The 12,405-nt window shown below is 36.8% G+C and overlaps 1 protein-coding gene across 5 annotated transcripts in view; it reads left to right on the top strand.

Moving 5' to 3' along the window:
- LOC139958986 (RNA-binding protein 45-like) overlaps positions 1-12,405 on the top strand; it is a 50,170-nt gene that overhangs the window by 32,330 nt on the left and 5,435 nt on the right. For 4 of the 5 annotated variants that reach the window (XR_011789928.1, XR_011789929.1, XR_011789930.1 and 1 more), the window contains 3 exons: positions 3,120-3,248; positions 3,955-4,094; positions 5,350-5,493. Coding sequence is in view for 1 of the 5 variants with exons in the window: in XM_071956455.1 (XP_071812556.1) it covers positions 3,120-3,248; positions 3,955-4,094; positions 5,350-5,477 (397 nt within the window). In the remaining 4 variants the exon portion in view is untranslated. Of the gene's footprint in view, positions 1-3,119; positions 3,249-3,954; positions 4,095-5,349; positions 5,494-7,302; positions 11,822-12,405 lie in introns of those variants that run through there. The other variant, XM_071956455.1, reaches the window with a different exon arrangement.

The raw sequence follows: 12,405 nt of genomic DNA, 5'->3' as shown, positions 1-12,405 counted from the left end.
ATCTCTCTTTCCTGATTATTGTTACTTTTAGCTTAAGTTTATATATACATATATATATATATATATATATATATATGTATATGTATATATTTAATAGTAGTTCAAAGTATCTCTTTCGAGATCCGGCAATAGGAATCACAAATAATTTCGAGTTGGTTAGCATCATGTTCGATCTCTAGAGCAAGGCAAATATGTCACCAAAACAGAACTTGTATTGTTCGAAACAGGTGACAAACACCTACAGTGGAATTACGAACCTCTGGACTTATAATCAGTGTCCATAGCCTAGTGGGTAGGTTATCCGCATATAAAGCGAGAGGCCCGGGTTCGAATCCCGGTGCAGGCTGGAAGTTTTGTCACTGTTCTGGATTTTAAACTCACTACAAATTCAATTATGTATATATATATATATATATATATATATAAATATATATATATATATACGCATACATATATTTTTGGAACCTCTATAAATCCTGGCTAATGTTGTCTTTGTGAAGGATTTTATTCGTGCAGCAATAATGCTGTACTGTTACCTATTAAAAGGTCAGATTAAGATGACTCCTTCATTTACCGCAAATTCCAAATCACAAGGATGTAATAAAAAAAAGCACTATAGTTTCAATTTCTCAACATCCGAGTTCGTTTTGTGTGTGCGGACTTTTAGCCAGGTCCTTGGAATACTATTTTTGCAACAGATACCTTGAGAAGTGTCAGAACCTTTTTTTGACTGTGTCAGCCTACATCAGAATAAGGAACAAAAACTTGTTGTCCTCTTCTGTTTTTCTACGGTTTTGATGGAATTTTTTTTTTTTATTTCTTGAGTTTTGATTTCTTTGATTGGTTGAATATAAATAGATTCTTGTTTATGCAGAATTGCAAGTTTTGCAAAACACTTTGTTCAAAGCATTTTTCAATTTCTCAGATTTTGGCTTATGGCCTTGGTTCTTAAAGTACATTGCTCAGTTGTTTGGTTCTAGGTAGAAAGGATGAAAAAAGTTACGAAAAATTGAGCAAAATGAAAATAATTTGAGGCTGCTAGTCCTGTTAAGTACCTGTCTCCCCTTAACAACTGCACTTTTTTATGACTATCTCTGATTTTGAATAGGTAGAGTTAATGCACCAAGGAATATTTTATCCAGTACCTCATTGCAAACTTGTAGAATTGCTATACAAGTCCAAAAGGTAAAGTAAGTAGCAGGTTTTGTACACAGGAACAATAGTGGCTTTTAATAGAGGCAAAATTCAGAGACTTCAAAACTGCTTTACGAATTTTTTGTAAAAATAATTATTCACTGCCCACATTAGACTTCTGTATCATGTGTAGCAGTGGACTACCCTTGGTTGCAATACTATATATTTGAGAAGACAGGTTATGCACTTACATGTCTTCACACTACAATCGCACTCTTGGAGTACCAATCAGGGTGTGAAAGTGTTCATTTGTGTAATAACTACTGCAAAACATTGACGATATTGTCAAATAATTATTCTCTGCCCACATTAGACTACTGTGTATGTATAGCAAGGGACTACCCTCAGTTGCAATACTATATACTTGAGAAGACTGAGGTTATGCACTTACATGTCTTTACACTACAATCGCACTCTTGGAGTACCAAACTACCAATCAGGGTGTGAAAGTTAGTGTTCATTCATGTAATATTAACTATTGCAAAACATTGACGATATGTGGCAAGGTTCACCATGGACTGTAATGGGAATATCTGTTTTTCCCCTCACCTCCTACCCTACTTAACTACCCAGTTCCCATGCACTGTAATCTATTGAGTCTTTTAAAAGTCTGGGTTGTTTTGTAAAGTAAACATTTGCACAACTATGGATTTTTGCGATTAAACAAGTAGACTAAAAGAGCTCATTCTTTTCTCGGTTTACTGTGAAAGCTCCGGTCAACTTTCTTATATTTGCTGTTATTAAACACGACAACCTGTTTTACGATTTGTCTTTCATGACACAGTACTTTGTAAGCAACCAGTTTGGACATCTTGATTATGTTTTGAACCCTACATGTTCCTCTCAAGGTCTCCCTGTATAAAGGGCGGTATAGTCCAATATATGGTTCAGCTCTAAAAACACAGACCTGATATATATGAAAAGTAATACTCTTGCTGGGATGTATGGGAAAATATCTCCCATATCTGTATCTCGGTAATAATGAAATTTGTCACTCTGTTTGAAATTATAACAACAAAACTAGAGCAGGTGATTGACAATTTAAAAGAGAAAAAATTCTGCCAAAGATTTTTTTTCACAGACTTGGCTTTCCGTTTATATTTAAGCTGAGCTTCCTCTTGATTTTGATTTATCGATAGTAACTCTATCTGAGCGTACCTTTTTGGGGGTTTGCTTCAAATTCTGAAATGTTGCCATATGTATAGATGATACCTCAGCCAAGAATGCCAAAGAATTGTTGCAGTTTAATTCATTGAGGAAGTTTTGAAACAGTTGTTCGTTGCAATAAATCTGGTTTGTGTTTTGTAAAATACATGGAAGGTTTCAAAACAACTCGTTTTAGTGGAAAATAATATCAAAATGTGTACAGGTTTCTGATCTCTTTGGTTTTAACTCTATGGTCATTTTTTCAAATTTCTGACTATTCTCAAGTCAAAAGTGTGATAATTTCATGAGAGAATTAGCATTGTAGAGGGATGTGCCCTCTCCTTTTTAATACCCAACTCACTCGCTCTGTATTTTATGTATATGTACTTGTTTTATCAGAACTTTGAACATTATATCTGTGAGGGTCTCTCTTTATGAGAAACATTTTATAAAAAATATTTATTACATTTGATTGGCATAATTCCTCATTTCTTTGAAAAAAATTTAAGACTAATGTTTAAACAAATTATGTAGATTATACTTCAGGCATCCCATATGTTCCCGTTTCAAATAATTACATTTTTAATCGTCCAAGGAAAACTTGTCGCAGTATGAAACGGTCTAAAAAGAGCTGGTCCTTCGTGCAGGGAGCAAACTAGAATCTTCAGAGAAGTTTGGACAGCCATTGAAGCTCATCCCTGTGGGAGAGCAATTTCATTTCACACTTCAACGATTTGTTTTTGATCGTTGTTCAACTTTTTCTCCCTCATCTCCTACAGCCCTCCTCTAATGTCGTCTGGCACCGCAGTGAGCAGTCCCACTTTTATAAAAACAAGTTTCAATGGACCGGACAGCATAACCTGCTCGATTCAACTCCCTCCACACCAGTTGCTGGCTCCTGAAAATAGGTAAATATCACCCTCTCCCCCACCTCCCTACCCACCACAACCCCCTCAAAATTGGAATGGAATTAAGAAGGCGTTCGATGCATCGGTAAGCAGCCTACGGAGCCAAGAATTAAATGTTAAAGGTGTCCGTAGCCTTCCATTTCTTCAGATTTACTTGTCGGTCGATACCCACTGTTTGACATTTTATCCTACAAAGTTCAGTTGAATTGGACGGTGAGGGAGCTGCAGCTTTCTGAAGGACGTGTAACGCATCATCTTTTGTTCTTTGCAGTTTCCTGCAGCCAGGCTGCGTAATGCATCATCTTTTGTTCTTTGCAGCTTCCTGCAGCCAGGCTGCGTAACGCATCATCTTTTGTTCTTTGCAGCCAGGCTGCGTAATGCATCATCCTTTGTTCTTTGCAGCTTCCTGCAGCCAGGCTGTGTAATGCACTATCCTTTGTTCTTTGCAGCTTCCTGCAGCCAGGCTGCGTAATGCATCATCCTTTGTTCTTTGCAGTTCACAAAATGAGCTCTGCAGTTGCGTAGAATAGACACTGCTGAGATGACCTCCATTTGTTTTGATATTAGTGCAGCCTTGCTGCTAGTGATCTTGCAGCTGCTGCAGCTTTTCTCTGTGGCAATGTCCCTTTAACGGATTTTAACACATCGTTTTTTATTCTGAGGACATTTCTTTGATCAAATCTTCCCTTCTTCTTCCTCCTCACAGTGAGGTAAAGGAGCGTCTCTTCGTTATCCTGACCCGCCCTCTGCCGGATCAAGTGGTGCAAGATGTGTTCTGTCGTTTCGGACAGCTCATCAGCTACTACAACATTAAAGGCAGAAATTACGGCTATGCCAAGTTTGCAGGTAAGAGAAAGAAGGCGAAGTTATAAACATAATTTTATTTCATTTAAAACAGCTTCTTTTTTTCTTTTTTTTTCATGTGTAAGGTTTGCAAATGTGTTGGCTGTTTTTTATCGATCCAAATGAATCTCTTTTCTTTCGTATCAAAAAACGAGAATAAATTAATATTAAGAGTAAATTGGATAACTGTAATTGATCAATCATTTGTGAATGTTCAGAAAAGGAGTAATTCGTGAATCTTTCGATTCTAAAATTTGCACACACATTGTCTCAAAATAGTTTTAGATTTATATAGGTTTGCTTCATTTTTTTTGTTTTTTTGTCAGTTTGAAAGTTAATTAGTCAAGGAAGTGAATTTTAACGGCATTGTAGTGTCTAACTCTATAAATGATCTGATGAAAAAAAACCATAGTAGTTGCTTTCAACACATCAGAATAGGAGTCACCGGTGTTATTTCATTCCCCAACCTTTTCAAAATACCCAAATTGTGGAAATATCATTTAGTTTCTCTTATGATGTTCTGTCAGATTGCTTACTTTACAAGGACTGCATTTCTTTAATTGCTACTGTGTTTTTATTGGGGGGGTGCCTTTTTTTCGTTTGAAAAATTATTAAACTTATGAGGCAAACCAGGGTTCTCCCCATGTCTACCCCTACCCCCCTCCCCTTGCCCCACTTCTTTCAGGTCAGTTGAAACGGATACATACAGTAGCACAAGCAGGTATTACTGTTGTACAGACTGACTAGACTGCAAACCTTGAATAATATCAGGCAGGATTACATCTTAAGTTTCTAATCTTCAGAACGTGATTCAATCAAATTCCGCCTTCCTGTACATCTTATTTCCATCAAGAAACTGTCATTTTAATACTCAGTTGGTTATATTCAGGCATGAGCTTTTTCCGCGAATTCGCGGAATATCCGTGATTTCTTTTCTACCTCAGGGACAAAAACTATTATCCTAACACACTGTAGCATATGCAGACTGGAGCCTATACCGCAATTTTTGCAAAGTTCCGTAATTTTTTTTTTTACCCCAGGCTCATCCCTGTTATATTCTCAGACTTCTGTGGCACTGCATTCGAAAAAAAACAACTGTTTATACTGGAAATTAATTCCAGATTAAAGAAGGTCAGCTCTCTATGCCCATTAGTGCTTTAAAATTTATTTATCAATTACTCAGAACCTTTCTTCTAGTTTTATCATCGATGCCATTTTCCTCATAATTTTTTTTTTGTCTCTCGCTGCTGCACCACAGACGCCGAGTGTGCTAAAATCGCCATGGACACGCTCCATGGGCAAGAGGTCTGCGGAGAAAGGTTAAAGGTCGTGGTCGCAGAACCCGAGAGCCTCAATCATGCCAGCAAGAGGCAGAGAATGGAGTGAACAAAGATTAATTTCGGTAAGATGGATTTTCATACAAATGGAAAAATTGAAAGATCACAGATGACCCTTTGACCTCTAGCTTCTACATGAGAACTTAGGTAGAAAATAAAAATCTGGTTGATTTGACCAATCAGTGGAGTTCATTTCAATCGATGTTTAATAGCTTATACAGGAACAGATGCAAAAACCAGGCTTCTCTGGTTGTGTTTTCTCTTATAACAAACAACTGAATAAATTGATATAACCCCCCTTTTATTTTTATTCAAACAACCCAAAACTTACCCACCCCCCTCTCTCTCTCCCTCCTTCAGCATTGCATTTTCTTCCTTGACGTCTCCTCCTCGTAAGATTCTCTAAACGATTCCATAATGTCTCAAAACTCTCTCACTATTCCAGAAAAAAAAAGTGAAAGAGATTGCTGTGAGGGGCTTTGAATTTCTGCTGGAAATAAACTACCCAGTATTTTTATGAACATATTTATCCTATATGTTAACCACACACAAAAACAGACATTTGTCATACACGGCTTCTCGCACATGCTCATTCCTTCATATCCAGTTTCGGTTTTGAAAACTCTTGCTTCCTGCTTGCCAAGGGTAGCATGATTTAAGAGTGTACTTTGAAATGACCTTTGGGGCACGCTACATAGAATATAGAGGAATTAAGCTAGCTTGCAAAAACATGAAATAAACTTGTTTTCTTCTCAATTGCCTTAAAATGTAGAGAGTTATGATATCCTGTTTGTATTTAACAGCATTTTTGAGAAAACAAATATTTAGCATCACATAGGAGTTTACCTCGCTGGTATCGATTGCCTGAACAGCGTGCATGATGAAGTTTTATGTTGTTTGATATAAGGTGACAAAGCATTCAAAACTTGTTAACAAAAAGGGTTTCTATTTTTTTAAACGGGACAATAAGAATCTTGTTGACAGACTTCACTTTTATCTCCAAGAATTTGCTGATTATATGATGTCTTTGTATTCTCTTTATTATTCTTAATTTCCAACATTTGGTTGTGGTTGTGGTTAAGTTCCTTCTTCCATGAATTCTCACTTCCAAAGCAGATCTGAATATGCCATCTACAGGCTGTTGTTTACCCCCACCTCACAATACTTTTTTCCCCAATCATATGTTCACGTTTAATCTGCTGTGAACCTGACACATTACAGGCAGTTTCTTTTAGTTTCATAGTAACTCCTACAGTACCTCCTCATCTTCTCCGTTCCCTCCCTCCCTCCTTCCTTCCTCCCTCCCCTCCTCTTCCTCCCTCCCCTATCTCCCTTCCCTTCCCTCCCCTACCTCCTCCCCCTACCCTTCTCCCATTCACTCTTCTTTCCCCGCAGTCCTCCTTCCTCCCACCCTCCTCTCCCTCCTCTCCCTCCCTCCTCTCCCTCCCTCCCTCCCTCCAAGTCCCTCTCCCCTACCTCATTGCCCTACCTTCTCCCCTTCATTCTTCCTTCCCCTCACTCCCCCTCCCACTCCCTCCCTTTACCATTTCATCAATATCCCTTGTCCTACAAGTTCCAGTCAAGTTCCAGATAATGGTTGTTGTCTAGCCCTAATGAGGCCAGACATTTAATGCTTCCGACATTCCAGACATGTCAATGAATAATTATGCAGAATCATTTGCATTTTTTGTGAAGTTAATGGAAACTCTCAGTTACATGTATCACTTTAAAAATCATCAGTGAAACAGAAAAACTTGTGAGGATTTTTTTTAATATTTTTTTTAAGAACTGTTTGCTTCCAATTTGTTTCATTTTTGACGATTGGAGTCAGGGACTTCTTGACGGCTCTCACTTACGGTTATTTCTCACAACAGGTGCAGTTGTTACAAAGACAAACAAAAAGACCTGACAAACTGACCAATCAGAAGCAGCCTTCCTCTGCGTGACATCACAAACGCGACAAACGAGAAGACGGAATGAATTAAGTATCTACTGTGACACGAAAATATTTAAAAAATGGCTTTTTGTGACATGCGCTGCTGTGCAGTTTTCGTAAGGACTGCAACATTACAAGACTCCTCATCAAGATTTTGTAAGTAAGGTCACTAAAAACTGGACTCCCTGACGAGAGAGCATGATTTCCAGAGACTTTTTGATTTCATTGCAGATTTGGACTTTTATAATCTGTTATCTATGGATCCTTATACCCCCCCCCCCAAAAAAAAAATTAACACAATGAGCTGTGTCGAGCTCATGTTCACTCACATTGTTTTTAACATTAATGAAGGTACTAGGATAATGGCACCTGTGATATATATAATTACACCACATATTTTCAGTGTTTATTTCTACTTTGTTTCACCTTTTATTAACATTGTAAACCACTGATTAGAAATGTTACCAATTTCAATAGTTTCAATCGGTTTTTTATGTACTGTGTATCTAAGCAAATTCCAGAATTTGCTGGTTTCAAGAAATTATCATTCTGAAGATATTAATTGTCAGTGATTTCACAAAGTTTTCTTTACCATGATATGACAATATTCAAGAGCATTTCAGGGAAAGTCACCGATAGAAAAACTACTGTTTCTGGCTTTCTGTATTTTTTCTGCTCGTTTGTTAAGAGCTGTTTTTCTCCGTGCGATGAACTTGGATCCTGAAGAACAAGAGAAATGAGGGTTAGAAATGATCTAAATTAATAGCACCCTGGTTTGATAATTTGTTATGAATTCACTTCTCAAATTCAGGAGGGTGTCGTATGTTACTGTTTGTTTATTAAGAGCTGTTTCTCTCCATGGGATGAACTTGGAGCCTGAAGAATAAGAGAAACAAGGATTCAAATGATACAAATTTAGCATCCTGGTTTGATCATTTGTTATGAATTCACTTCTCAAATTCAGGAGGGTGTCGTAGGGTGTCAGGAGGGTGTCGTATGTTACTCTCCCTTCTTGAAATGGTAGAAGCAGAAGTAGACCAGATGTGCCAGAAAACAAGAAGCGATCACTCAGTGGGGGAGCTAGGGGTATTGGTCAGGGGGGGCGAGAATTGTCTGTAGGGGGGTTTGCGACACTATCTGAGCGGAGCGCCACCACAGGTTGGCGCGGAGCGTACAGAAATTTTTTGAGTAAAGATACTCCCTAGATCACCGGAAATGACCCTTTCCGAGCCTTGCTAATTTGTAGATAAATGAAAAATAAATAGGTGTCAACGCCATTTTGTCAGAAAATGACACCAACAAAATGTGACAAATGTCAATAAGGTATTTGAGAGCGCAATAAAATAATCAATAATGGCGAATAAGTAAAAAGTAGTAAAAAGTAGTAAAAAGCTGAAAAGGGCGCCAGCAGTCCATTTGAGTCCGTCAGGGGGGGCATCCCCCCCCCTGACTGTATGGACACTCTGCCACTGCGATCACTAACGTCTAATCCTACGGTATCGCCATGTTTCTGCTAGCAGTGAATGACTCTACCATTCCGATCATTCTGTCACATCCCGCTAACCATAAGCTGTTTCGTGTATCCAACAGCTACTAAAAAAATGAAATGGCACGTCGAACTTAACAACTAACTTCAACACAACCAACGTTGTCCTTTGATCTTACCTAAAGTATGAAATCTATGAATGACTGTGTTGAAGCGAACAGGTTCACTTAACTTTTGAGAAGATGATGTCGAACAATACGTCATGCTATTCACACCTTTCTCCGACCCTCCCCCCCCCATCACCCCAGCTGACCTACTCCTTCCATGGTACATGGTACAGTGCCTGGACCTAGTTGTACCACTTTTGCCCGGCCTGAAAATATGACACACATGTGTGCAGTTGGCACCATGATATGGCTTACGGAAACAGGTTTGCGATATCTTCTTAAAAAAGTTGATTTCTTGGGAGGTGATTTGTGTTCCATTTATGTACTTGGTATGTCATTACCATACGTATGCGATGAGGTGCCGAGCTGCCGTGTACTATGCAGTTGTACAGCTGTCACTAGGACATGGAAATGATGTCACCAACTTTGTTTAAAAACTTTTGCAGCTACTTGATTCAAGTTATATGAGCATTCACATCCTGTAAAAATTAAGGTCATTAAGGACTTGTTTTGATCAAGTTGCAATTTAATTTACAAAGTGAAAGTGAACAACAAACTGCGATTCATCTTCATCATGGAATTAATCTAGCATGAAAAATTGAAAGTGCGATGAAGCATGGAGGATCGAATCCAATCCTTGTTGTTTTTCACTAGTTGAAACCTTCATTTGATGGAGAGAAAAAAAATCTTGTAGATTGTGTTAGTTTGATAAATTTGCAGTTTTATTTTGGATATAAAATACTCGGGTTGGGTTTGGTAAAATTTCCAATCAAATGCAAAAAGCTGCTTCGGATGGTTATGTAGAATAATATAATTTTTATAAACAAGCCTAAAAAAATTTTAAAGTAAATATTAGCCACTTGCTAAGAAATGCATGTGTTAGAGTGTTTACTTGCTAAACCCAAGTTCCCACTTTCACTCATCAGGATAAATATGTATTGATTTTGATGTTTAACTTCTTAACGGCAGAAAAAAAATGTATGTGCTCCTTTCTCTTCTGGCAAACAGTTGATTCCACTCGCTTTTTCACGGCTAAATAGCCTGAAATTTCAAGGCCACGTAGCTATGCACAATTCAGCCAATCCTCGTTACTGCCTGTATTATGCACCTGTGGGTTTTGTCAATGAGTTTTTATGTTACAGGTTCATCGTTCCTTGCTGTTAATATGGAGATCTATACATTTAAAAATGGAACAGTTTTTATGCTTTTCACAATTCTTTAAATCTGTATTTATTTGGTCATTGCTCATTGTTTGTAGTTCTTCATTGTTTTAATCCCCCCCCCCCCTTTCATTTGCTGAAACATCAGTTCCACTGTTTTTTTTTTTTTCTTTCTAATTTTTCTATTGTCCCACAAGTAGAAGACTAATGTTGTACTTTAAATGCAACCGAAAAAATGTGATTCATTGTAAGTTGGACGTAAGGGTGACAAAAAATAAACTGAAGCAAATGATGTCATATTTCGACTTGATCAAGCATCAGCCTTCTGTGTGAAGGAACATGAACAAAATTACAAGTTTTCCCTTCTCTACAATTGCTATGAAATTAATCTCAATGGTTTGGAATTTATGGTAATTGTTCATTGATGGGTGCACCCATAGAAATAAATCAATCAGAGAATGAGTCACACGTTTCTATGAACGCTCTTTGCCAGTAGCCCATTTCATACACATAGTGGCTGCGTTGCGGTGAATTTATTTCACATTTAAAAGTGAAATATTTAGATGAAATGGCCAAAAAAAGAAAAGGTTACAGTCCTCCCCACCTGGGACAGATTTACAATTGTTAATTTGATCCCAGCAGCTGTTCCAAATATTAAAAATACAAACAGAATTAAATCTAATTTTTTTAAACTCTTTCATTGAACATTTAATGATTTACAAATACAGTGAATTTTGTTGATGAAATTGTTAAAATCTTTCGTAATATCAAACCTTCAATAAACAAAGTAATGCATATAGCATGACAGGTGTTTATAGTTAGCATTGGGTGTTTTCAATAATTAAAGAAAAAATAGTACACCATTTAAATATAAAAAAAACATTGAAAAATATGCTGCACCTCTGTTTGTTGTTTTCAATGTTATTTTTTTTAGCCATGTCTGGAAAAAAAATGGGGGGAGAAAAATACACCTGCTTGTAATAAAAAAAAAAATCCTCTGGCCTATGTATGTATGTTTACACACATACTTTGACATGTAATGGTCAGTAAATTAAGAGTTAATTTTATTATTTATATTTGTCTGTAATTAAATATCTGGCAATCTCAATGGCAACTTTTTTTAATATATATCTTTTTTGAAATGTTGGTCTTGTAATAATTTATGCATCCAAGTAGCTTTTTGCATTAATTTTGCAATGGTTTGAAAGTTTGATCAAAACCTTTCAAATTGCCGTTCCAAATCAAATCACAAGTACCTTCTTATGTGAAGATGTTCTTTGTAAAATTTTCTCATGGAGGGAATATTAAATAGTGAGAAATTATAGCTTCCGTTAGAAACTATAAGAAATTTCATCGCAGACAATTTTTGTACCCGGTATCATTTTCACACAAAGAGCAGTTTCAGATATTGTCGAAAATTTGGTGAATTCAAGTAAATATGAGTGAAGAAGATATAAACTGCATTGTTATAGGTGTTATTATTCTTATATGAGAACAGTTGTAGGAATTTGCTTCTCTTTTTCCCACCCTTTTTTTTTTCTGTTTTTTTTTTTTTTAAATTATGTTTTTATTATTGAGGAAGGGCTTATTTAAGAAACTGTAAAAATTCTGCCACACTCCTGAAGAATTAAAAAAAAAAAAGAAGAGTAGTGTCCCTAACAATGATGAAGGACATGTCAGTGCATGGTAAGTGCAAGGACAGCATACAGGCGGTTGTGTCAACAAACAGTTTCTTTACCTGATGTGAAGGTCAAATGGTCAAGAACATGCAGATCAAAAGGGGTAGAAAGGACCAAAGGGTTGGGGGAAAAAAAAATTGAAAAAAAAAATGATCATTTTTTGTCTGGAAAGTCTCTTTGAACAATTTGATTTGATTTTTTAGGGGAATCCCTTGTTTTTTTCTAAACCCTGTTTTAAAATGATCTGTAGAAACACACGTAAAAGAATCAACACAGCACTCCAGGTTTCCAAGTTGCTTTATTGAACGAGTCGATTTGTCTTGCATTTTGTAACTTTTTTTCTTTCTTTGTTTTCCATTTAAGAATTTTCAGCTGTATAATAAAAAAATCTTGATCTTGTCATTTTCTGTATTGTTGTATAGAATAGATAAAATTGTGTTTAACAGGATTACAAAAGAATTTCTTTTGGAGACTTTGTTTCTTTTGTGAATGTCCTTTCCCATCTTTGTCAATTTCGCTTATGTCGACCCAGATTGGACACGACCCTGT

Source organism: Apostichopus japonicus, chromosome 18 (genome assembly GCF_037975245.1).
Source record: "Apostichopus japonicus isolate 1M-3 chromosome 18, ASM3797524v1, whole genome shotgun sequence".
NCBI classification, from domain to species: domain Eukaryota; kingdom Metazoa; phylum Echinodermata; class Holothuroidea; order Aspidochirotida; family Stichopodidae; genus Apostichopus; species Apostichopus japonicus.
This window is presented reverse-complemented; position numbering and strand designations above follow the sequence as displayed.